This window comes from Equus caballus, chromosome 23 (genome assembly GCF_041296265.1).
Source record: "Equus caballus isolate H_3958 breed thoroughbred chromosome 23, TB-T2T, whole genome shotgun sequence".
NCBI classification, from domain to species: domain Eukaryota; kingdom Metazoa; phylum Chordata; class Mammalia; order Perissodactyla; family Equidae; genus Equus; species Equus caballus.
In genome coordinates, this window is record NC_091706.1 from 22,290,279 (window position 1) to 22,316,420 (window position 26,142).

The 26,142-nt window shown below is 43.7% G+C and overlaps 1 protein-coding gene and 1 long non-coding RNA gene across 3 annotated transcripts in view; one reads left to right on the forward strand and one right to left on the reverse strand.

The window, feature by feature from the left end:
- The window catches only part of LOC102147588 (uncharacterized), a 452,754-nt gene that overhangs the window by 406,099 nt on the left and 20,513 nt on the right, over positions 1 to 26,142 (reverse strand). The window contains exons 5-6 of the long non-coding RNA XR_011431371.1: positions 8,078 to 8,280; positions 7,468 to 7,523 (exon numbers count right to left, since the gene is read on the reverse strand). This is a non-coding gene — a long non-coding RNA (uncharacterized lncRNA). The remainder of the gene's footprint in view (positions 1 to 7,467; positions 7,524 to 8,077; positions 8,281 to 26,142) is intronic.
- On the forward strand, positions 17,790 to 24,163 carry LOC138920332 (spermatogenesis-associated protein 31D4-like). Of its 2 annotated transcripts, none has more exons than XM_070248410.1 (4): positions 17,790 to 18,081; positions 18,828 to 18,873; positions 19,474 to 19,534; positions 19,813 to 24,163. In XM_070248410.1, exons 1-4 carry the CDS (start codon positions 17,884 to 17,886, stop codon positions 24,020 to 24,022), a joined length of 4,515 nt encoding a protein of 1,504 aa, XP_070104511.1. In that variant the 5' UTR covers positions 17,790 to 17,883; the 3' UTR covers positions 24,023 to 24,163. The 2 variants fall into 2 exon arrangements, with proteins under 2 accessions (XP_070104511.1, XP_070104512.1); XM_070248411.1 differs by having other exon boundaries at positions 17,847 to 18,081; positions 18,828 to 19,209.

Below are 26,142 nucleotides of genomic sequence, written 5' to 3' on the forward strand. Positions count from 1 at the left end.
ACATGTTAGTAAACAATTATGATGTAAAGGTTAAAGGGAAAGAATGCATTAAAAATAACAATAACCATTCCAATTTGGTAACAAATTCACAATACAGAAAGAAATAATTTTGACAACAAAAACAGCAAGGGAAGAAGAAAAGGACAGAACTTGCCTAGTCAAATGAAGCATAAACGCTATCAGCAGAAAAAGAACTATCTCATCTGTGAGACCTTTTATACAAACCTCATGGTAACCACAAAACAAAAATTCAGGGCAGAGTCACAAAACATAAAAAAAGAGGAAACTGAAAAACACATCACCAAAAACCATCAAGCTGAAATTGTAGTGAGAAACACAAGGACAAAGAAAGAAAGGAAATATAGAGCAACCATAAAACAAAAGATAAAATGGCAATAGTAAGTCCCTATATATCAATAATCATCCTAAATGTAAAGGGATTCAATGCACCAATGAAAAGACAGAGAGGCTGGACAGGTTAAGAAAAAGACCCAAAAGTGTGCTGCCTCCAGCAGACCCATCTCAGCTCTAAGGAAAAACATAGGCTCAGAGTGAAGGGGTGGAAGATGATACTCCAACCAAATGACAACCAAAAGAAAGCGAGCGTAGCCATAATTCTATCAGACAAAATAGACTTCAAGCCAAAAAAAGGCAAGAGACAAAGATGGGCATTATATAATGATAAAGGGGATAATCCATCAAGAAGACATAACATTTATTAATATATATGCACCTAACGTGGAAGCACCAAAGTCTATAAAACAACTATTAACAGACCTAAAGGGAGAAACTGACAGCAGCACCATAAGAGTAGGGAACTTTAATACCCCTCTTACATCAATGGATAGGTCTTCTAGAGAGAAAAATCAACAAAGAAACGTTGACCTTAAATGAAACACTAGACCAGATGAATTCAATAGATACATATATAATATTCAATCCAAAAGCAGCAGGATATACGTTTTCTCTCAAGTACACATGAAACATTCTCAAAGATACACTGTTGGGAAACAAAACAACTCCCAATAAACTTAAGAACACTGAAAAGATATCAAGCATCTTTTCCAACCACAATGGTATGAAACTAGAAATCAACCACAAGGAGAAAGCTGGAAAAGACACAAATATGTGGAGCCTAAACAAAGTGCTATTCATTGACTATTGGAACAACAACAAAATTAAAGGAGAAATGGAAAAATATCCGGAGACAAATGAAAAGGAAAATACAGTGTACCAAAATCTATTGGATACAGCAAAAGCAGTACTAAGAGGGAAGTTCATAGCAACACAGGCATACCTTGAGAAACAGGAAAAATCTCAAACAAGCAATCTAACAATACATCCAAAAGGATCAGAAAAGAAGAAAATGAAGTGCCCAAAGTCAGGAGAACAAAGGAACTACTAGAGATCAGAGCCGAAATAAATGAAATCGAGACTAAAAGACAATAGAAAAGATCAGCGAAACTAAGAGCTAGTTCTTTCAAAATATAAACAAAATTGACAAACCTTTAGGTAGAATAAGAAAAAAAGAGAGAAGCCTGAAATAAAATCAGAAAGAGAAGAAATCACAAGCAATATAACAGAAATACAAAGGATTACAACAGTATTCTTTATCAATGTTATAAACTACATTAACAAAATGAAGAATAAAAATCACATGATCATCTCAATAGATGCAGAGAAAGCATTTGACAACATTCAGCACACATTTATGATAATAACTCTCAATAAAATAATTATAGAAGGAAAGTACCTCAACATAATAAAGGCCATATATGACAAACCAACAGCTAACATTACACTCAATGGTGTAAACTGATAGCTATCCCTCTAAGAGCAGGAACAAGACAAGGATGCCCACGCTCACCCTTCTTAGTCCTAGCCAGAGCAATCAAGTAAGAAAAATAAATAAAACATATTCAAACTGGAAAGGAAGAAGTAAAACTGTCACTACTTGTGGAGGACGAGATTTAACATGTAGAAAACACTAAAGAATCCATCAAAACACTAAAAACAAACTAGCAGAAATAAAGAATCAAGAATACAATCCTATTTACAATCACAACAAAAAGAATTAAGTGGGTAGGAATAAATTTAACCAATGAGGTGAAAGACCTATACACTGGAAACTATAAGACATTGTTGAAAGAAATTAAAGAAGACACAAAGAAATAGAAGGATATTCTGTGCTCATGGATTAGAAGAACTAACATAGTGAAAAAGTGCATATTACCTAAAGCAATCTACAGATTCAATGTAATCCCTATCAAAACCCCAATGACATTTTTCACAGAAATAGAAAGAAGAATTCTAAAATTTATAGGAAACAACAAAAGTCCCCAAAGAGCCAAAGCACTCTAGAGAAAAAAGAACAAAGCTGGAGGCATCATATTCCCTAATTTCAAAGTATACTATGAAGCTGTATTAATCAAAACAGCACGATACTGGCAGAAAAGCAGACACAGATCAATGGAATAGATTTGATAGCCAAGAAATAAACCCATACATTTAGGAACAGCCAATTTTCAACAAAGGAGCTAAGAACATACAATGGAGAAGGGAAAGTCTCTTCAATAACCACTGTTGGGAAAACGGACAGCCACACACAAAAGAATGAAAGTAGACCATTACCTTACACCATGCACAAAAATTAACTCAAAATGGATTAAAGACTTGAATGTAAGACCTGAAACCATAAAACTGCAAAGAAGAAAACGTAGGCAGTAAGCTCTTTGCTATCATTCTTAGCAGGATCTTTTGGAATATGTCTCCTCAGGAAGGGGAAACAAAAGAAAAAATAAGCTAATGGGACTACATCAAACTAAAAAGCGTCCGTATGGCAAAGGAAACATCAATAAAATGAAAAGACAACCAGCAATTGGAAGAAGATATCTGCAAATCATTTATCCAATAAGGGGCTGCTATCCAAATTATATAAAGAACTCAACAACAAAAGAACAAACTTAGTCAAGAAATGGGCAGAGGATTTGAACAGACATTTTCCCAAAGATATACAGATGGCCAACAGGCACATGAAAAGGTGTTTAACATCACTAATTATTAGAGAAATACAAATCAAAACCACAATGAGATATCACCTCATGCCCATCAGAATGGCTATGATTAAAAAGACAAGAAATAAGAAGTGTTGGAGAGGGGCCAGTGCCATGGCCGAGTGGTTAAGTTCGTGTGCGCTACTTCAGCGGCCCAGGGTTTTGCCGGTTTGCATCTTGGGCATGTACATGGCACCACTCATCAAGCCATGCTGAGGTGGCATCCCACACAGCACAGCCAGAACGACATACAACTAGAATACACAACTATGTACTGGGAGCGTTTTGGGAGAACAAGAAGGAAAAAAAGATAGACAACAGATGTTAGCTCAGGTGCCAATCTTTACAAAGAAAACAGAAGTGTTGGAGAGGATGTGGAGAAAAGGGAGCCCTCAGACACTGCTGGGGGGAATGTAAATTGGTGCAGCCACTGTGGAAAACAGTACAGACATTCCTCAAAAACTTAAAAGTAGAATGACCAGGCATGACATCAGCATCACAGCGGAGTGAGCTCTTCCCTTAGACTCTCCTCCCTAAGAAACAATGAAAAGGATATTCATAAAGCAACAGAGGACAGGCACACAACACAAAAGACATCTGAGAGACCCATGCAGCCATATGTCTGAAGGTGGAGGTGCTGGACCCCCCCAGGAGGAAGAAGGAGGAAGTAAGGGGATCTCCCCTCCCTCCCCAGCAATGACCTAGGGCACAGGACCATGCACAGCTCTGAGAAAAGAGGGGCCTGGGGGGAGACTCTGTGGGAATGCCTTCACTCTCCAAGTTCCCTCACATCCCATAGGAAAGCTCCACAGAGGAGGCTAAGCTATTGTGGGGCTGTCTTCATGAAGCCAGCACGCCAGGAGGACAGACAGCGAGGGCAAAGAGAGAACACCCACGGGATGGCACATGCAAAAGAAGTGCCCCTCCCCCTGCTGGGCTCACAAGCTCAGCCAGACAGCCAGAGCAAGGGACCCCCTCTAGAGTGCCCGTGCGTACATTAGCAAAGCAGCAGCTACAAGCAGGCAATCGCAGATGGGTCCTGTCAGCATAGATTCCAAAGGACAAGCACAGACACCAGGGATCACAGCAGGCTCAGAATACACAGCTCCTGAACCTCCTCCAGTGGTGGCAGGTGGAATCTGCAACCAGATACTATCTATGCGAAGGCACAAACCTACCCCATCAAATAGTAGCAAGAAATATATTAATAGTCCAGACCAGAAGGAAACTGAAAAGCACCTAGAAATCAATCCTGAAGGCACACAAATTTACAATGTAAACGACAGAGAATTCAAAATAGCTACTAACATTAAAAAACTCGAGTTACAAGAAAATTCAGATAGTTCAATTAAATCAGGAATAAAATTAAGAAACAGAGGGAAGACTTCACAAAAGAGATTGACCCTATAAAGAGAAACCAATCAGAAATGTTGGAGATGAAAAACACAATGAGATAAAGAAAAATCTGGATACCCTGGATTACAGAGCTGACATTATGGAAGACGGAATTAGCAATCTGGAGGACCGAAATACAGAAAGGCTTCAGATGGAGGAGGAGAGAGAATTAAGACTAAAAAGAAACGAAGAAATTCTCTGGGAAATATCTGATTCAATTAGGAAATGCAACATAAAAACTATGGGTATTATAGAGGGAGAAGGGAGGGAGAAAGGAGTAGAAAGTCTGTTCAGACCTGGGAAAGGAGCTGGAATTACAAGTAAAAGACGCTAACAGCACTTCTGATTACATCAATGTAAAAAGACCTACTCCAAGGCATAGAGTAGGAAAACTGGCAAAAGTCAGTGACAAAGAAGAAATATTTTTAAAGGCAGCAAGGCCGCAGAAAATAACTTACAAAGACCATATCAAACTTTCAGGAGATTTCTCAGCAGAATCTTTACAGGCTACGAGAAGGTAGAAGGAGATATCCAAAATTCTGAAAGACAAAAACCTGCAGTCAAGAATACTCTATCCAGGGAAAAATATCCTACAGATATGGTGGAGAAATAAAAACTTTCCCACATAAACGAAAGCTGAGGTAGGTCATCGCCACAAGACACCCCAAACGGGAAATGCTCAAGAAGACCTTCATACCTGAAAAAGAAAAAAAAGAGTTCACAAAGCCTTGAGCAACGAGATAAATAGGCAGCCAAAGTCCGAAAATTGCAGCTCTCTACCAGAACAGGTTAGCAAAAACTTAATTACGACATTAAAGAGGAAGGGAAGGAAAACATCAAAAATAACTATCATCTTGTGATTTTAACCACAAAATCACTACACAAAACAGAATATGTTATGACCAACAAATCAGAGGAAGAGGAAAGGGATGGAACTGGCTTAGACCAAGGAAATGAGAGGCTATCGGAACATTGTATATCTCATCTACGAGATTTTTTATACAAACCTGATGGTAACCACTAAACAAATAATCAGAACAGAGACACAAATGATACGAAAAAAAGAAAACTGAGGGGCTGTCCCAGTGGCATAATGGTTAAGTTCGCATGCTCTGCTTCAGCCACCCAGGGTTTGCAGCTTCAGGTCTCAGGCACAGACCTATGCATCTCTCATCAAGCCCTGCTGTGCTGGCATCCCACATACAAAACACAGAGGAAGACTGCCACCGATGTTAGCTCAGCAACAATCTTCCTCAAGCTAAAAGAGAGGAAGATTGCTTACCGATGTTAGCTCAGGGCCAGTCTTCCTCACACACAAAAAAGAGAACACTGAGAAAACCATCATAGACAACTACCGAACTGAACTGGCAGTCCAAAATACACAAGACGAGAAACGAGGGAAATACAGAACTGGAAAACAAGTGATAAAATGGCAGCATTAAGCCCTTATATATAAATAATCACTCTAAATGTAAATGGATTGAATTCTCCAATCAAAAGACAGAGTGGTGGGATGGATTGAAAAACAAGACTCATCGATATGCTGCCTCCAGGAAACACTCTTAGCTCTAAAGACAAACACAGGCTCAGAGTGAAGGGACGGAAGATGATACTCTAAGCTCACGGCAAACAAAAGAAAGCAGTTATTGCAATACTTATATCAGACACAGTAGACTTCAAGATAAAAAAGGCAATGAGAGACAAAGAGGGGCAGCATACAATGATAAAAGGGACGCTCCAACAAGAAGACATAACACTTATAAATATACGTGTCCCCAACAAAGGAGTACCAAAGTACATAAAGCAACTATTAACAGACCTAAAAAGAGATATTAACAACAACATAGTAGGGGGCCCCAACACTCTACTTACATCAATGGATAGATCATCCAGACAGAAAGTTAACAAGGAAATAGTGGAATTAAATGAAAAACTAGACGAGATGGACTTAATACATATATTTTTCGATCATTCTATCCAAAAATAGCAGAATACACATTCTTCTCAAGTGCACATGGAGCATTCTAAGGACAGACCATATGTTTTGAAACAAGACAGGCCTCAATAAATTTAAGAAGATGGAAATCACATCAAGCATCTTTTCTGACCAAAATGCTATGAGACCAGAAATCAGCTACAGGAAAAAAGCTGGGAAAGTGACAAATATGTGGAGACTACACAACATGCTACTGAACAACCAAGGGATCATTGAAGAAATTAAAAGAGAAATCAAAAAATATCTGGAGACAAATGAAAATGAAAATACACCACACCAACTCATATGGGATGCAGAAAAAGTGGTCCTATGAGGGAAATTCATAGCAATACAGGCCCAGCTTAAAAAACAAGAAAGATCTCAAATAGGCAATCTTAAAATACAGTTAGAAAATGAAGAACCAACAAAGCCCAAAGTCAGCCGAAGGAGGGAAATAATAAAAATCAGAGCAGAAATAAATGAAATTGAAACCAAAAAAAAAAAAAAAAAAAAACCAGCAGAAAAGATCAGTGAAACAAAGAACTGGTTCTTTGAGAAGGTATGCAAAATTGACAAACCCTTAGCCTGACTCTCTAAGAAAAAAAGAGAGAAGGCTCAAATAAATAAAATTAGAAATGAAAGAGGAGAAATTACAACAGATACCACAGAAATATAAAGGATTATAAGAGAATACTATGAAAAACTATATAGCAACAAACTGGACAATCTAGAAGAAACAGATAAATTCTAAAGACTCATACAACTTCCCAAAACTGAATCAAGAAGAAACAGAGAATCTGAATAGCCCGATCACAAGTAAAGAGATTGAAACAGGTAGCTTAGTGGGAAACTACTTCCCCTGACAAGGTTACCCACTCAAAGCTAACAGCCAACATCACCATTAATAGTAAAACACGGTATATTATTCCTCAACACTGACTTGATTTCTACTATTTCTACTTCTCCTTTTCCTTTAATGCATGGATCCTGCTGAACCTTATAAATCCATTACAATATAAAGCGGGGAATGAATAAAGAGCTCACCTGAGGGATGTTCACTCTCTGGGGCTCCTGGGCGAGTACAGAGGACTGTGGTTCAGCTGAGGGGACAGAAAGGAGACAGGGGTCCTGAGATTTAGCTGTCTTACAGCTCTTAGATTCACCTCCTCAAATCTCAGCACCCCAGTTGGGGATCATCCTCCCCATAGGCACAGGGCCCTCTGGGCCTTGAAAAGGCACAAGAAGGATCATGGACAGGCAGCAACACCTGTCTTTGTGTGATTCTGAAATGACCATGGAGCTGAAATCTGCAGCTTTTTACTGAGTGAACACAAACTTTACTCGATTGATTTAACAATAACGCATGCGTCCTTCTGAATAACAGAAAGAAATCAAAACAGCCGATTAGTTGAATTAAAGTACGCCAAACGACAAGACACTATTCCTTCATTAAAGTTAACTTAGCAGAAAAATAACTCAGTATGCATCATTTATCTATTTTTCTCAGTAATATTATTTAACCCCAGGTATACACAATCCACGGAAAGCCTAGTAAAAGAGATGGGGTGATTTAAGGCAGGAATTTTTAACTGTTCATTTCAGCTGGGAAGTATTTCTCAAAAGGCCCTTTCGATAGATGCTGTTGGTAACTTACCTGTGAGAGAGTGAACTGTCACAAACTGCGTTTCCCTGGACAAGTCACTGAAATTTTCAGGCCCAATGTCTTTAAATCTTTCAAGAGTTAGAAGTAGGTGACCTTGGAAAACTCTTCACAGATCATCATTCTTGGATCCTGTGACATCAGGATAACGTCACTAATGTCACATGTGGTGGTGGACATGTGTGACAGCAGCGCATCTGTAAAGAGCGGGGGCCATTTAAGGGGACTGGAGACAGAACTTCCTCCCTCTGCCTGGTTGTCCCTTACCCCCAGACCTTGCCCTCACGGCTCTCCAACAAAGCAGCCTTTCCTGAGCAGCCTGCCCCTGGGCCACCCCAGCTCACCTCTTCTTCCCAGGGACGGCCCAGATGCCCCACTGTCACACAGTGTGGTGGCTCCTGAAGGTGGCATCATCATCAAGTCTGGTTCATTCTGGGCAGGGGGATCAAGACCTGCTTCTGATCTTGCAAATCTAGCATCTGCTCCTTTCTGGGCTCTTGTCTCTGCTCTGAAGCTCTGGAGAGAGGTCTAAGGTCAGAGGGACGCTCTCTTCCAGCTAAGACTCCCTCACAGAGGGCCCCTGCTTCCCGCCTCACAAGGGCTGGTTTGTTTCAAGGCAACTGGGACATGGATCTGAGAAATAAATTCATTTCAGGGGCAAAAAGCCTGACTCTTGGAATTCATTATAACATTAGACTTCAAGGACAGAAAGCCTGACGATGCAGAGGGGGCCAGACGCCTCTGTCTGACCCAAGGGACCTGAAGTGACACTAGAAATCCCAGGATACATGTGACACACGGTGGGATTCCATCCACATCCTTTCCTTAACATCCCTGGGGACGCAGGGACAGGCCACGTTCCTAAGTGCTGTGAAGGCTGTAATGCCAGTCTTGGGCAGGTGTGACATCAGACAAAGCCTGAGACTGAAGCGAAGCACACCTGCCCTCGAATCCAAATTCCCTGGCTGGGAGCTCCTGACTCGAGCACATCGGGCCACCGAGCCGAGCCTCGGTTTCTGGTGAAGTGGTTGTCAGGGTCCATTAAACTATCCAGTAAAACAACAAAGCGTCCTCTAACTATAACAGCAGTTGTCACTTACTTAAGGCTTCCGACCTGGCACTTGTCTAAAATAGTGATCTATGTTTCCAAACGTCGCCGTGAAACAATTATTAGTATTTATAGATGAGAACCCTGACTCTCGCCCAGGTTCCTTCTGTCGCCCCTGCTTACAGGTGACAGAGCTCGCACTGACCGGGCCTGTAGTGCTCCAGAGCTCGGGCTCCACCGCAGACCCACGGTCACCGTCCGCCTGATAAACGCACTCCTCCCTCCCGCACCCACCGCCGCCGACACGGGCTTCTCTCCGGTCGGGCTGCAGGCGGGCCGGTCACACGATCCTCGGGCACCCAGGACCGCCCCGAACACCTGCGCCCCGGGAGCCCGAGGGCCGGGGTCTCCCCCATCGGCCTTACCCGCTCTGGCGGCCCGCCCGGGTTTATACGCCGCCGCGGGGGGCGACGAGGTCTCAGACACTTCCTGCTCCCATCCCCAAGCACCGGCACACCCTTCCCAGCTAGTCCCTCGCCCTAGGTGCGCACCCTGCCTTTTCCGAGCACACCCCAAAGTTCCCCAACGGTTCTCTGGAGTCCTGAGAAGACGAACGAGGAGGCTACGGCTGCACATGCGCAGAAGGAGCGTGGCGTCCCCTTCCCAGAGTCCAGGCGGTGAACCTCACCTATTTAAAACTACATTTCCCCTAGGCTTCCGCGTCTACATTTCAAGTCACTCTTGGCCTTTCCGCGAAAGCGGGAGGATGGTGTTCTTAAATCTCTCCTGCCCAGGGTCCTCCGAGCCCGAAGAGGTTAAGGGTTAAGCCTGAACTCTGCTGTCAAAGGCAAAGTGTAGTCCGCTATTGGCTCCCGATTAAAACAGCATTTTTTGTTTTCATAAGTCATTTGGAGGTAGTCGGGGAAATTTGAATACGGATTGGATATGGAAAATATTAAAATATTACTTAGATGGTGTGAAAAAAATTGGGAGTTATGTAGGAAAATTGACTTTGTAAAAAGAAAAAGACATGACGACTGAAGTAGTTAAATTACATAGCTGTAAAATTATAATTTTACAATTTTTCAACCTGGGACCTAACCTCCACCCTGTTCCTTTACAGCCGCCGGACCCACCAACCCCTGAGCCCCATCCTGGCGCGCCTGGGGCCCAGTGTGCAGATTCTACTGAGGGTCTGCACAGGTGCTCCAGGGGTGGATGTTTATAGGAAATCTGTTGGGTTTCATACATTAACATTGCTTCTTGCTGATTTCTCTTATTGTTTCATAAATTTTTGTGTTAAATATCTTGGATTTCCATGCACATAGCGACAAGTTTGCTTGCTTTTCGCTGACCTTTATAATTCTTTGTCATTCTTTAGCAAATTACAGATAAAAGCACAAGAATGCTGGTTAAACTATATTAAATCAATCATAATAGACTTTCACATAAAGATCACGAAGGAGAGAAAGTGGTCACAACATATGTCACTTAACAAACATTTATTGAAAACTGACTGTACAATCAACATCATTCTAGGTGCTGGGATAGCAACATCAAATAAAAGAGAGTAAATTCCCTACCCCCATGGAGCTTATGATCAGGGTTGTTGTGGGGCCTATTAGTCAGGGTCCCCTCGAGAAACAGGTGTCAGTTGTCAAGAAACCATGGGACACTTGAGGAGAGTCTAATAAATAGGGCTCTAAAAATGTGGGTAGGGTTAGTGAAGCATCCTGTAACTAGTGTTGGTAGAGAGTTATTATCACCCCCAGGGCTGCAGTGAGAGTAGGTAACGTTATCAGAACTTAGCACAAGAGGCCACCCTTATGAGAGCTGTGGTCTTAGGAAGAGAAACATTGTGAATGCCCATTACATGGCTCAGCACGGAGAGCCAAAGGAATAAATACCCAACACCTCACTTGTTCTCTTCCCTCTGATATCCTATCCTCCGTTAAGCATTTATAAACCCCATTCAATACCTATTCTTAGAATTCCATCCACATATGTCTCTTCTAGACCTTTTTGTCACCAATTTTCCACTCTTATTCTTGTTTAGCCCCCTACTACCTGTCAACTCACTGAGCTACTGGACATAAATCAGTATAAATCGAAACTCAAGCACATGTCAGTTCTTCACAAAGTGAACTAAATATACCTCCTTGAACTCTACCCACTGGGAAGATTTTTTTCACCACACGTTTCAGAACCACCCCTAAGTGAGACTGCAATTGTAGCAGCCATAATTTCCAATGATGCCACCATACACTGGAAACCCAGTTTGAAGGAGAGTTGATGGGTATGTGGCCACAGGTCTCCCTTGGGGACTTTTGGGGAATGTTTAATTGTATATTCTTGTGACCAAGTTATGAGGAATTTTGTCAAAGGGACCCAGCCTTCCCTTTAGTCAAAGCCTCCTGTCTATAAAGTAGGATATATCAAGGATTTAGAAAGAGAATCTGAATCCCTGTTGTGGTGATTTGTGTTCGTTTTTGGCCCACAAGATCCAGAATTTCACATGCATATAGATATAGATCTCAGGAAGCATCTCAGTAGAATACCCATCTGTTTCATTTCAATGAACTTCATGATCCAAGAGCCACCACCACCGATCCCTTCATGTCACCACAAAAGATGGCTGCACATGAGAAACACTCTAAGAGTTTTAAAAAACATTTGTCAGTATCCCATTAGAGAAAATACATATTTCATTGGTATGAAATGCAACATGGGCTGCTCCTGAGTCCACACGGAGTATGCTCATATTGATTAATTTGAGCCTATCCAAACATAATTCATCCTTCCTAATCTAATATGATAAGGATCCACCCCCTTATGTGCTACCTGGTTTCTGCTTTGTTGGGCAAGATCTTGAGCTCCTTTTGTGGGTTTGGTTTTCTAATTTCTGGATTTCTTGCAGTTTTACTCTGAACATAGCTGGTTTTTTATTCCCATTATGGGCCTGGAGCCAGTAAGCAAGTTCGGACAGGGCCTGAGGATAGTGTGTATCCTCTTTCAGGGGTAACTTATACTAGGCTCACCCCTTCGGATTGAGAGAGAGAGAGAGAGAAGTGAGAGAGACACTGTCAGAATTCAGTTACTCTTCACTTCTTTTTCTAAGCTCCTCAAAGCAGTGACTTTTAGTATACCTTAAAGGCCTTAAAATTGCAGAGAGTGTGGCAGGTAGAACAAACTTGAACTGTCTAATAAGCCTCAAAGCTGTGCAGAGGCAAGTGTACACCTGCCAGGCAAAGTGCACAGAGTATAGAATATCTGTTCTGACCAAGCAGGAGTATATGTTTGACCATATCCCTCTCCTCTGATAATAACTTTGGGCTTCCTGGATGCTCGGTAAATCCACGTAAGTGAAGGAATACAATTTCTTCACCTTAATCTTGACCTCACACTGAGTCCATCCTAGCAGTAATTGGGGGAGGTGTACTTACCTGGCATTCACCCTCATATGGGTAGTGATCATTTGATAAAATATTGAGGAACATAATGTCCCTCTTGAAGATATTCTTGTATTCACACCTTATCTGAGTGAGTAATTGAGGCAATCCATTGAGAGCCCCAGTATATTGGATCACTTTTCAAACTGTTCAGACACCTCCATCTGGGAACTGTTTCTCTCTATGCCTGTCAATATTAGATTAGCTTTATCCTTTTAGGGTTTCATGCAAAAGGAATCATACAGTGTATTTTTGTGTGGCTTTTTTTTTTCACTCAGGATAATGATTTTGAGATTCATCGTATAGTTGAATACCAGCAACGAAGGAACAGCCTCACACAGGGAGAAACAACTGCTTATGAAATCAAGGGAGACTCATTGTGCCCAACGAGTTCAGCTATATCTGAATCCAAATACATGTAATCATTCCAATTTCCAGGTTCCCGGACTTTCCCAGTAAATGTCCCAAATCTCATCTAATACACCTCCTCAAATTGGGGATCTAATAGTTCTTGTAATTTTTTGAAGAAATAATGTCCCAAACTTCCCAAAGTTGATGAAACAATGTTAATTTACACATCCAAGAAGCTTACTGGACTCCAAGTAGGATAAATACAAAGATATAGTTTTACCTGGACACATCATAGTCAAACTGTTGGAAGCCACACACAAAGAGAAAATCTTAAAAGAAGAAAGAGCAAAACAACTGAACATGTACAGGAGAGCATCAACGTAAATAATATCTAACTGCTCATCAGAGAAAAGAGACCCTAGAAGGCAGAGAAATGGCATATTCAAAATACTGAAAGAAAACATGGTAACGAAGAATTTTTTTATCCGGCAAGACTATCCACTAAGTATAAAGGTAAAATAAGGACATTCTTAAATTTAAAAAGACTGGAAGAATTTCTTGATATCAGAACTGAATTGTGAGAAATACTAAAGGAAATTCTTTGGGCTGGAGGAAAATGACATCAGACAGTACCTCGAATCAGCTGGAAGAAATTAAGAGAGCCAGAAGTAATAAATTTCTGGGTTTTAAAAAAAAATCTATAAATATATTTTCTCATTTCTTCTGTTAAATTCTTTAAAAGACACGAGATTGTACAAAGAAATAATTGTAACACTGTAGTATTGGTTTTGTAACATACATAGATATAATATATATAAAAATAATAGCACAAGAGGGGAAAGTAATAGAGTTACATTGGAGGAAACATTCCATATTTCATAGGAATTAAGTTAATATTCGTTTGAAATAGACCATAGTGAGTTAAAATGCATATTGGAATCCCTAGCACAGACACTAGGAAAATAGCTCAAAAACAGTAAAAAATATTCAATAGAGGAATTAAAATGATGTCCTGAAAGATTTATTTAGCACAAAAGAAGTTAATAAAGGAAGGACAGAGAACAAAGAAGCCTGAAGACATAGAAAACAAATAGCAAAATGGTAAATGTAACTCTGATCCTATCAATAACTGCACTAAATGTGAATGGTCTAAAAAAACCCATTAGAAGACAGAGATTGGGAAAATGAATAATAAAGCAAGATCCAACTCTATGTGATCTACAAAAGACACATCTTAGATTCAAAGACAAACAGACGTTGAAACTAGAAGGATGGAAAAGACATATCATACAAATAGTTACCAAAAGATTGCTAGAGGGTTGTATTAATACTGGACAATGTAGATTTTAAAACAAGAAATATTATTGGAAGCAAAGAGGCACATATCCAAATGACAAAATGTCCATACATCAGAAAGATATAAAAATTATCAATGCTTACAAATGTAACTACAGAGCTTCAAGATACGTGAAGTAAAACTTGACAGAAATGAAAGGAGAAAGAGACAATTCAACAACAATACTTGGAAATTTCAACTGCCTCCTGTCCATAATGGATTAAAAAGAGGAAAGACAATCAGCAAGGTTATAAAAGACTTGAACAGCACTATCAACCGAATTAAATTAAGTGACGTGTATAGATCACTGCACTCAATGACTACCAAATACACATTCTTTTCAATAGCACATGGAACATGCTCCAGGATAGACCGTGTACTCAGCCATAAAATAAATTCAACAGATTTAGCAAGAATGAAATAATATAAAATATGTTCTCCAACCACAATGGAATGTGAGCTATCAAGAATGGACTATATCTGGGATATCCACAAACATTTGGAACTTAAATGACACCCAGCTGAATAACACATGAGTCAAAGAATAAACTGGGAACAAAATTTGAAAGTACTTTGAAGTGAATGAAAATTTAAAAAATACAATATCAAAGTCTACGGGATGTGCCTAAAGCAGTACTTAGAGAGAAATTTATAGTATTAAACACCTATAGTGGAAGAGAGGAAAGTCTCAAATCAATAATTTAAGTTCCTACCCTAAGAAAGGAAAGAAAGGAAAATAAACCAAACTGAAAACAAGCAAAAGAAAGGAAATACAAAAGATTAGAACACATGCCTGTGAAATACAAAACACAAAGATCAATAAAACCAGAAATTGGCTGTTTACCAGATAAAGTTGACAATCCCTTAGCTAGCATCCCCAAGGAAGAGAGAAGATAGAATTTAAGAAAATCAGAAATTATAAAGGGCCACCCACAGAGAAATTAAAGGATCATAAGAGCATATTATGAACAACTTTATGCCACAAATTAGACAATTTATAAGATATTGGCAAATTCTTAGATCCAAATTTCCAAAACTGACTCAAACAGAAATAGAAAATCTCCATAGATCTGTAACCAACAGGAAAATTAAATTAGTAATTAAAACCCTTTCAGGGAAGAAAAGCCCAGATTCGGATGACTCAACTGGTGAATTCCATTGACTATTAATGGAGAAAATAATCCCAATCTCTCACCATCTATTTCAGAAAATATCGAAGGAGAGAGCTGGTCTCACATCATTCTATTAGGCCAGAGTTACCTTGATTTCAACGGCAAGTGAAGACATCACATGCAAAGACAAGACCACTATCCCTCATGAATATAAATGAAAAATCCTGAACGATGTGTTAGTGAGTGATGTCACCAAGATGGGGGAGTAGGAGATCTTAGCCTCTGTCCTCCAAGAAAGATCAACAATTAGACTGCTACCTACCCATGGTCAAAAAGAGTTCTGGGAGAGCTCTAAAGCCCCCTTAAGAAACTTTAGCAACATAGCAGAACAAAAAATGTGAGAATAACCACACATAAAGAGAAAGAAGAACAGCTTCATTTTGCCTGCATCACCCCGTCCTTTAAGCTGGCATTACTCAGTGCTAAGAGGGAACTCCTCAGCTAGAAAGAGCTCTCCTTTCAGGGAAAGAGAGAGCAGAGTGAACGACCAGCGTCCCAGCCTTTCAGGGCACACGTGAAGTACCCACTTTGGTTTCCCCCCACCCAGAGACCGGCAAAGCAGAGAGGTATAGAGATGGCGAGGGACAGGGAAGAAGAGCAGGGTTTACCAATATCGGGCACACAGCAGTAAAGACCACAGTTGTGTGACCTGTTCTATAGATAACTCCAACGTGGAAGGGCAAGGGGAACAGTGCACTAAGAGAGATACACAGCTCTGTGGGAGCAGGGGAGGAGCAGTCTCTGAACACGTTCCAGGAAAGGGGTCACCTTCCACGCCAAGATGAACTTTGCATGAATAAAGATTTAAGTGAGGACAGACTGAGAAGAGAGAAGAGGGGAAGGAGGTGTCGACCAAATTTCATCCACCTGCAATTTTACCTACTCACATTTTATCTACCACGGCAAGAAGTTAGTATCTAATATTTTAAAATTACTTTTAAATACAAGTATTTGCCTACCAGTTATATAAATGGAGGTAAACACAAGAACAGCTACGATAGAAATGGCTAAAGTGGTTTCCACGGGGAATGGAAGTGGGGGGATAGAAAGGACTGGGGTTGTGAGGTTGGGGAGGGCCCGTCACGCTTCTTTATAAAGCCTTCAGTACTATTTGGTTTTAAAGGCACAAGTATGGATTCCTTAGATAAATATTAATTTTTAAGTGTGCCTTAAAGAATGAGTAAGGTTTCTACAAGGAGAGGGAGGAGGTGGGTATTTCTAGCAGAGGAACCAACATTAACAGAGAGAGGCGGCAGGAGAGCAGAGGGAAGAGCAGGTAACCCATTAGGATGACTGTGGAACACACCTCCCTGCGTGGGGACACATGAGCTGGTGCTTGACTGCAGAAGGCCTTGGATAGAAGGGCGCGTGCGCGCGCAAACACACACACACACACACACACACACACAGGCACTCATGTGGTTGTTGGCAGGAAGGCCATCAAGGGTATTGGGCAAAGGGGTGATATGCTGAGAACTGAGCTTTAAGTACAGCAGTGGTTCTCACCTTGGAGATTAACTTCCTTAATGGCCTCCCAGCTACATTTTAGAAGCCTTGAAAATGGTACTCCATTGTGTCATTGTCATCCACCACAGTCACGCACCACGTAACAATATTAACGATGTTTCGGTCACTGATGGACCACGTATGTGACAGTGGTCCCATACGGGTAGCACCACATAGCCTAGGTGTGTAGTAGGCTCTACCACCTAGGTTTGTGTAAGTACACTGTGTGATGTTCACACAGCAATGAAATTGCCTAATGATGCATTTATCAAAACATCTCCCTTTCATTAAGTGATGTATGCCTGTACTGATTTTAGTCTTGTGAATGTTGAATAATGAATTCTTCATTTCAATTATTTGAGTCAGCCCCACTGGCTGAAGACGGTAAAGGCTGACTGAAGCAAAAAACTAAAATTTGTTATTCAACATTCACAAAACTCAATGAGTAAAGAAGAACTTTAAGTTCTATATCAGGGTTCATGTAAGGCAAAAACATTCTAAGGGAAAGATGGATTTGAGGACATATATGATGCTGAGTGTAAATGTCTGAGTACAAGCAAAAATTCCAGGGAGCATTTCAGACTTTCGAGGCAGTGGAATTGGTGAAACCAAAGTCAAGCTCTCCAAACAGTAAAGGGGGCCCGGGTAATATCTGGAGTACAGATGGAACAGGCAGAAAATTTCATTAATGTAATTGTATGATGTGATGAACGGACAGAGTTGGAAAATAGGATGGCAGGGGAGGGCCCAGGATGGATGGAGAGCTCAGCTGGGCTGGTGGAGGGAAGGGGCCATGGGCACACCCTCTGCATGTCCCCTCCCCCACCCTCTGAAACCCTTTGTGACTCTTGAGTGCTCTGTGATGCAGGCCTGGGATTATAGGCAAGTGCGGACACTCTCAGAGCTCAGTTGCCTCAGGCAGCCTTGCGATTCAGAAAATGGAGTTCAGTCAATGGAATGTTCTCTCATTTCTGAATAGCCATATTGAGTTGTTTTTGAGCATCTGCTCAACATTCTTAGATAGCGACCACAACCTCACCATCGTGTGTGGGTTGTGCTTGCTTCTTCTGTTCCTGTGCTTCCTGGTGGGGATTCCATCTTTACCAACCTTCTGGAAAACCAAAATCTACCAAAAGGTAAGGATCCCTGGGCAAGCCACCAACAGGGATTTTTTATTGTTGTTTCCATTTCTAGTCCCCCATTTTTAAATGAGTTGGTCCAGAGAGACTCCTAAGGTGGCAAGTCTGAATAGAGGATAGAACGTCATCCTTCTAGGGGAATAGGCCAGGCAGGACTAGGGCTTCAGCTGGGACTGTTTCCCATTTAAAACTCACAGACCATCTGGGTGTGGTGGAGGATTCCTGGATAAAATCCCATCAGTGACTTCACGGCCCTGCATTAGGTTATTTAGAGAGTTTGGGATCTGTGTAGGAGGACACTGTTCCCAACACTGGATCATGAGTCACGTTCCCATGTCGGGCGTCGTTCGACCAAACCGTCCTTTGTGTTGGGCAGATCAGGAGAGCAGTGCTGAGCCTCTGAGCAGACACTGGAGTGTGAGCTCTGTCCCAGGATACAGGGGCCTATCTGAGGAAGCACAGATGTGACTGTGGGCCTCAGAGTCTATGCCCTCCTTGAGCAGAGGACTTCTGACTGAGAAGATCAAGTGTGGACTCTAGCCAAAAATCCTCCTTCGAGTTTTTCAAAGAAGGAAAAATTGAAAGTATCTTATCACCTTTAGAAATTCAGAAAGGGAAAGAACACAAAGTGCTAGCAATAAAAATAGAGAGTGACATGAATCTTGGATGAATATCTGAGTTTCCTAGAGAGAGGAGCAAGACAACTAAGTCCTCGCTCCTCATTCTTTGCTTTTTGTTCTCAGCGTCAGGGCAGAGCCAAGAGGAGAAGAAAAGGTGGAACATCAAGTGGTAAGGTTCCAGCTATCCCACCTGAGCTCTCCAAGGGTGACCCTTCCTGTCCTCTCCATGAGGTCCCAGGTCCATGGTCTCTGAGGATGTCAGTCGCTCGATAGAGTCCCTCTCAGAAAAGAGAGGCCTCAGAGGAAAGGCTCATGGGAAGGTAGTCAGAACCCGAGACATTTCTCAGACTCCTGCTCTGCCCAGCTCTGGGCATGAAGCAGTGATGGGCCTGGACAATGGGTGTTGCCCAGTGCGTGGCCGTGGGAGACGTCAAGAGTCAGAACTTCTGTCTCCTGACCTTGAGAGACTGCGTTGACTTCCTGGATGATCAGACTCCTCTTTGAGGTAACCATTGACCTATGTTCCTCACATGGTGGTTTTGAACATCCCATGGGATAATGTATGTGACAGTGCTTTATAAACGAAGCAACAAACACATGTGAACCTTATTAATATTATCATTGACCGTTTGACCACATCTACTGATTCTTGGGGCTTTCAGAGTTAACATCCCGTTAATATCCCAAGGGTCTCCCCTAAAGGGACTCCTGTGTAACACCTATGCTTCTACCTTTATTACATGTTTAATTCACTCTTCTGATTTCCCAGGTTGGAGAAATTACCAGAGGGAAAGAGAGGAGAAAAGGAGGCTAATTTCTATTCTGAAAAGGTGACTAGTCTTTTCTTTCCTGATCCCTCTTTAACATGTTCTCTGCAATTCCAGGGATTCAGTACAGCCTGCAGTAGTCATGGGAGGGGTTTGCCATAGGAACGGGTATGTGAATGAAGGCCTTGGGGTGAGGGCTGCTGAGTGTATGGTGAAGTCATAGATGTGGGGCATTGTGAAGGGGCAGCAGGCTTCAGGTGGCCCCTCCCCTGACAGGCCAGCAGGTCCTCCTTTCCTTGTTCTGGTCCTGGCTACAGTTTTCTACTTCCTGTCTCCCGCAGGCCCCTAGGCCGGCCTCTCGATACCACCCGCTTTCGTCAACTATTATGCCCAGACCCCTCCTGTGAGGTGTGTAATAGCACAACTGCTGAGATCAATCGGCTCCTGGAGGACCTGGAAGATGATACCGCCTCTGTGTCCTCTATGGCTTCCACAGCTTCTGGGACTGAGTCATCATTCACTCTGTCCTCTGCCTTCTCAGAAGTCCCTCCAGGAGACCTAACACCATCCCCTCCACCTGACCCTTCCCCACCGCCCCCCTCCGTTCTCTCACCTAACCCGACGACACCCTTAGCTGGCTTTCTTTCACCCTCACCACCGGGTCACTCTATGCCACCAGAGCCTTCTCCTCCCTTGGAGTCCAAATTCCCAGCAGACCATTGCCCACCCCAACCCCTTGCCCTTCCCCCTCTCCCACCACATGACACCCAGGCAACGGGTCCTATTCTCCAACCAGAGACCACTCTGTCTCTGAATACGATCTTCTCTCTTGACCGCACCCTTTCCCAAGATATTAACCCCTCACCAAATTTGTCCCAGATAATCAATCCCACTGATTCACTGGCTTGTCATCACACACCACCAAGCCTGTCTGTCTCACCACCGACAGACCACCCTTTAACTGTGGCTCGATCTAAATCGGTTTCCATCTTACTGAAGTCTGTTCCAGAGAACTCATCTCCAGATAGCCCTGGCGGGTTGTCCACTTATGTCCCAACAATCAGAGGCACTGACCATTCAAGCCTGTCAATTTCAGAATTATCCTGGTGGCAAGCTTGTGCCAAAGACTTGTTCTTAGCACCTTCCACCTTGGCACCATGTGCTTTTAATCGAGAGTTTCTTGCTCTCCATTCTTCAGAGTCCTCTCTGGAGAGACACCCTACAGCTAACCTTATAGAGCGTGGTAACCTCTCATTTCTCAGCCCTCATGTCCTGGCACTCCTGGAGAGACAAGTCCGAAAGAGGAGTGATTTCCTGATGTGGAGGGAAAAGGAGAAGGAGAAGGGTTCTTTTCCAAAAAAACTTAGGCCAGACTACCCACTAAATCCTTCGCGGAAAATGCTAGAGTCAAATGCTGATGAGTGTGACTCAGCATTCTCCCTTCCTTTTTGGAGCAGTGCAGGCAAACCAAAGGAGCTGCACATGCATGGGCAGCCCCCATATCCTAAAATCTTGGAGGACCATTTACAGGAAAAATGTACGCAGCTCTTCTGGGGTCTCCCATCTCTGCACAGCGAGTCCTTGCCCTCTGCTATCCGTGACTCAAGTGACTGCACCACAATCTTCCTTTTCAATACCATCTCAAATGCCTCCATGGGCCAAGAATCCCCGGTACCTCTCCATCGCCCACCTCCATCCTTGCCTGAGATCCAGCCCCAACCCTTGCCTCAAACCCTGCCCCAATCCCAGCCCCTACCTCTCACTCAGGTCAAGTCCCAGGCCCACCTTAAATCCTCACTCCCAATCCTACCATCTGGTCCTCTACCCCAGAGAAGGATCTGTGGAGTGTGTCACCATAGACCCCGGGATGAATCAGAGTCTCTCACCTCATCTGAAATTCAACAACTGGAATGGAAAGTGTTGCAGAAGCAACAGGAAAGTTTGTGGGGTTCGCCCTCTGTAGTCCAAAGATCTCAGGAGGAATTTTGTCCTTCAGCTCCCAACTTCCCTTACCATCAGGCCTCCCAGGCCCATGCCTCCATCTCCACCCTTCCCGTAGAGTTTCCTCTCAGTGATGAGCTGAGGAAGAAACTGGAACATCACCTTCGAAAGAGGCTCATCCAACACCGGTGGGGCCTGCCCCGCAGGATCCGTGAGTGTCTGTCACTGATGATGCCTCCAAGAGATTTCTCAGAGATAGCTAAGTCAGAGAGCAATCGTGGACTCTCACGGATCTCGGTGAACAAAGATCTAAATGTTGGATTGAGCCAATCCAAAAGCTTCCATGACAGGGGTTCAGAACTGCTTCAGGGAGAGAAGGAGATGGGGAAGGATCAGGGGCATAGCCCAGAGAACGGCCCAAAAGCTCACCTGTTGAGTGACCCAGAGAGCTCTTCAGATAAGGATCCGGCATATGACTCTGAGAAAGACCTAAATAGTCACGTGGCAAGTCTGTCAGGGAAAAATTCAAGGGCCTTGGAGGAAAGTCTAGATCAGAAACAACTTGAAAATGTCCTCAAAGCACATTTGAGCAAGAAGTTTGAGGAAATCAGTGAGGCTCGGCTCCCTGGGACGGTGCGCAGTTCATGGCATGCTAGCAAGCAGACATTGCTGCTTTCTGACAAATCCCGCACCCAAATAACACAGAGGAGTCTGCCACCTTCAGTGGGTGGGGACTCCTCCCTGAATACCTTCCAGGAGCTTTGCTTCATTGATTCCAGTGCCCAACAGATGATGGAAACCCATATTAAAAGCTTTCGTATGACGATGGAGTGGGGCCTTCCCTGCAGGGTCCTGGAATCCATACAGGCGTTTAAATTGGAAGATGCTGCATCCCAGTCCTTGCCCTATTTCTACTGCGCCCCCTCAAATAACCCAACTTTGGAAGTGGACTCCAAATCCAGGGGCTTCGAGCCCCATAGAGGAAGCTCTAAATCCGCTCTTCAAGAAAAAGCGGAAACAACAAATTCAGCCCTGGTCCTGGATCGTCTTTGCCCTGCTACTTCACCTATGGGCAGGCAGGGACAAGGGGTGCCGAGACAATCACCCTCTGGTATCAACCAAGAGATTGCAGAGGTTGTTCAGAGGAGTAAGGGTGCCAGGCAGACTCATCTGCCTGTCACCTGTGGCATCACAGGCAAAGCGAGTCAGAAATTTACTCAGCTAGGCAACAGATGCCCCCCAGAGCTGCCTGCAAGGCAAGCTGGTGCCAAACATGAGACAAAGGATGAGAGAGTGAGTCCCAGTGATAGAAGAGCAGGGCGACAGGACAAAAAGATGAAGTCGGAACCCTTTTCCGTGCACAACACGGCCAGGGACATATTCAGGGCCAAGGAGCTCAACGCTCTGCAGTCAAAAACTGGTAATGTGTTGACAACCAGCAAGCCAGGAAGCTCCCAAATGAGACGTGGGAATCACAGTAAAATAGAAATTACTGGGACCATTGAAAGCCCTGCACCAAAAAGACAAGCTCCCCAAGACCCGAAGTCATCGGATCTGAAGGAACATCTGTTGAGGGAATTAAAGTCGAAACTAGAGAAGAGGAATCAGAGCCAGGTCCAAGGCCAACACACTGACAGGTCCCCTGCCTCAGAGAGCTTGACTTACAAGGCCTCACTGACTCATGCCCACGGTGTCTCCCCTGGGGACATGGGAGCTTCCCAGGTGCTGCATGTCCATCTGGAGGACAGTGGGATCAGCAGGCAGCAGCGGCAGGAGCCTTGGGTCCCTAAGAAAGACCTAAAGAGGTACGAGGATAAGAAATTCCCACCAGCTACAATGAGAGTGAGCCCTCCGGGCCCCAACAAAGAAGAGCTTGGTGGAGGGGATGCAGGGTTGGGGACATCCCAACCTACCAGAAAGACTTTCGCTACTCAGATCACAGCATCAGAGGGGACGCTTGGGAGCAAGTCTTCCCACACCTCATCACAGAAGGCACAGCCTCCTCCTGAAAGTCTGCTCAGAAAAAAGATGAACCACATTTTTCAATGGCTTCGTCCTGGGACAAAGGGCAAGAACCAAGAACATCCCCAGGAAAAGGGCAGCCCCATATCATCTGCACAGAGCAGAGGCCTGGTTAAAGGGAGAGCTGCCGTTACTGGGACCACCACGGCTCAGAAGACCAGGACGGTCCCTGGGAAGTTCCCAGTGGAGAAACTGGGGCAGCGTTGTGCAGCAGAGGTCACCCGCCCTCAAGAGCCCCTTCCTTCCCTGAGGAAGTTTGTGAAAACTTGGCAGAAGGCCGAAGAACAGGCCCAGGCAGAGCCCGTCCAGGGGCATCCTTCCAACTACAGGGCTCCCTCCTGTAAAGTGCCAAACACTAAGTCCTGCCACCACGTAGAAGTTGTCTTTGCTGGCCAGAATTATCCTACATGTTCTAGACGGATCAGAGACCAGAACAGACACCCTCAGAAAGTCATGGCGTTTAAAGATCAGCTCTTGGATCAGAAGCGTCCCTTATCTGTGCCCCGCAGGGAGCATGTGCCCCATCCAAGCTCCACCTGCAGGCGTCAAGCCGGCCCAGGGGCCTCCAGCTGTTCTCACCACTGCTAAAGGCACTCTGTTTAGGGACCCGTCTCTATGTCAACAGAAAACGCTTTTCCAGCGTTTCGAGAGCGGAAAATTTCCCACCGCAAAATCATTCCTTCTTGTGGAGAATATTAATTCTCCCCAATAAATGATTCTCTAATAATAGTGATGTCTTTTCTGCGTCCTGTGTTGGGGGCATGGGTTTCAGGTAACTCAGGGCTTGTGCTTAGGGAAAAGGAGGAGTGAGTTCAGCTCTTACTGATTGCTTCCTCTGGCTTCTAAAAGGTCACCGGTGCTCTGGAGCTCTTGTTGACCAAGAGATCTCACGTGCCCCCAAAAGCCCACTTCCTCCCTGATGAAGTTTGAGGAGGTGGGCTCTGCCTCCTGCCTCTTCGCTTAGCCTTAACGAAAGTGTAGAGCAGCCCACACCTCCCGCTCACTGAATGTTTTACATCCTTCAGAGAGTAGGGAGGACAGGTGTTCTCTATCCGAAGAGGGTCAAGAATAGGTATGCAATTCATAAAACAACAATGAAGAAAAAACAGTGGCTTCATCATGATTTAGAGGTCAGTGACCAGAGGACCCCACAGGTGGGTGAACCCTGAATGGGATTTGGGGGGGTGGGGGAGGGTATTGCTGCAGTGGATCCTGGGCTGGTGGGGGAGGGGCTAGGAACAGCACAGACACGCCTTAAGAATCTGTCATGTGAGTCATATTAATGTGTTAGGGAAGAATACTTTAAACTTTACATTGAGGTTTCCCTACTGGAAAGGCACCTGGGGGAAGTGGTTCCCCTCTGTAGGTATTTCTTCAGACTGCCAAATGATGTTTTGTTGCGGAGCAACAGCATCCCTCAGCTGCCAGTAGTAACAATGTTGACCAGGTAGCCACCTACCTCCCAGGATAAAATAAAGCTGAGAGTAAGGAAAAGATGACTTGGAGTAAGCGAGGAGGGAAGAAAAAATGAAGAGGGGAAAGAAGGACCTTGCCGGTAGAACAAAGCTTTATGCCTCATCATCCATATGGTGACCCTGTCCTGTTCCCCCCGCCCCCTCCTCAATCTGATCCAGGCATCACCACCTTGAGGCTGATCCAGGCACTGCACAGCACACTGATGCCTTTTTCCTAAAAGGCACGGGGCTGTTCTTTGAATACTAAACAATATCTGCAGGGAGGTCATCAGGCATGGCATCCCCCTCTTTGGGGAAGGTGATCTTGCCGCCTTCCTTCCATCTATGCTTAATAGGAATATGCAAGATCTTGCCCTTAGTGTGTACAGTTCACCTATCAGGATGGAAGTGCCGCCTCTGATATTCACGGCCTTGGTGGAGCCATGGTTGGTCTCCCCCAGAACACCTGCAGCTCATGAACCAGAGGTGAGTCGCAGACTATGCACCAGGTTACAGATATATGTGGGTCTCACCATGGGCTGCACACATACCCACCCTTACAATAGGGGTTTGGAGGAAAGGCAACTCCACTTAGACACACTGGGACTCAAAAATTGGCTGAGTGTCAACCGGGGCAAAATTCAAAAAGCATTATGATGGTGAGCGTTAAATACATTAAGTTGTAGATGTCTAAGTAAAATAAAGATGGTTACAAGGGTGGAAAAATAAAATACCAATTTAGTTTTCTAAAAACAACATGATTTTAAAAATGGAAGGGAGGAGAAAAAGGGAAAAATAGAATAAAATGATTGTTCTATAAGTAATAAGAGGGGGTCAAGATATAGGTGACAAACGAAATAAGACTCCGAGTAAGGGAAAGGAATTTGAGGACATTAGAAAAGATACAAGTATAATGGTAATTATTGTAACAAAACCGAACACGCACGCGCGCACACACACACACATACACACTACACAAATGGGGTGAGTATCCCAGAGGGCACTGGAGGTAGTTTTCCCAGAAAGACTTGTGAATGCTAGGTGTTAAAACCAAAACCAAAAACAAAACCGGTGTCCACTACAGCCTCTCTCACTCCACACTTGTATCTTCTTGTCCAGAGTTATGCCATTGAACCCACAATGTCTGAAACTTGAGGTCAAAGAAAGAATGCAGATTCTGTGGAGGTCCTGGGAGGGGGATGGGGCCCAGGGCAGGAGACTTGAAGAGGTGAGGAGGCCATGGAGGGCTCTACC

What these genes read in the sequence shown, in the direction of transcription:
- LOC138920332 (XM_070248410.1), top strand. Translation starts at nt 17,884, where the DNA reads ATGGAGTTCAGTCAATGGAATGTTCTCTCATTTCTGAATAGCCATATT. An exon ending in AAAAGGTGGAACATCAAGTG is followed by an intron (nt 18,874 to 19,473) that starts GTAAGGTTCCAG and finishes CTGATTTCCCAG; the next exon opens with GTTGGAGAAATTACCAGAGG. An exon ending in CTAATTTCTATTCTGAAAAG is followed by an intron (nt 19,535 to 19,812) that starts GTGACTAGTCTT and finishes TGTCTCCCGCAG; the next exon opens with GCCCCTAGGCCGGCCTCTCG.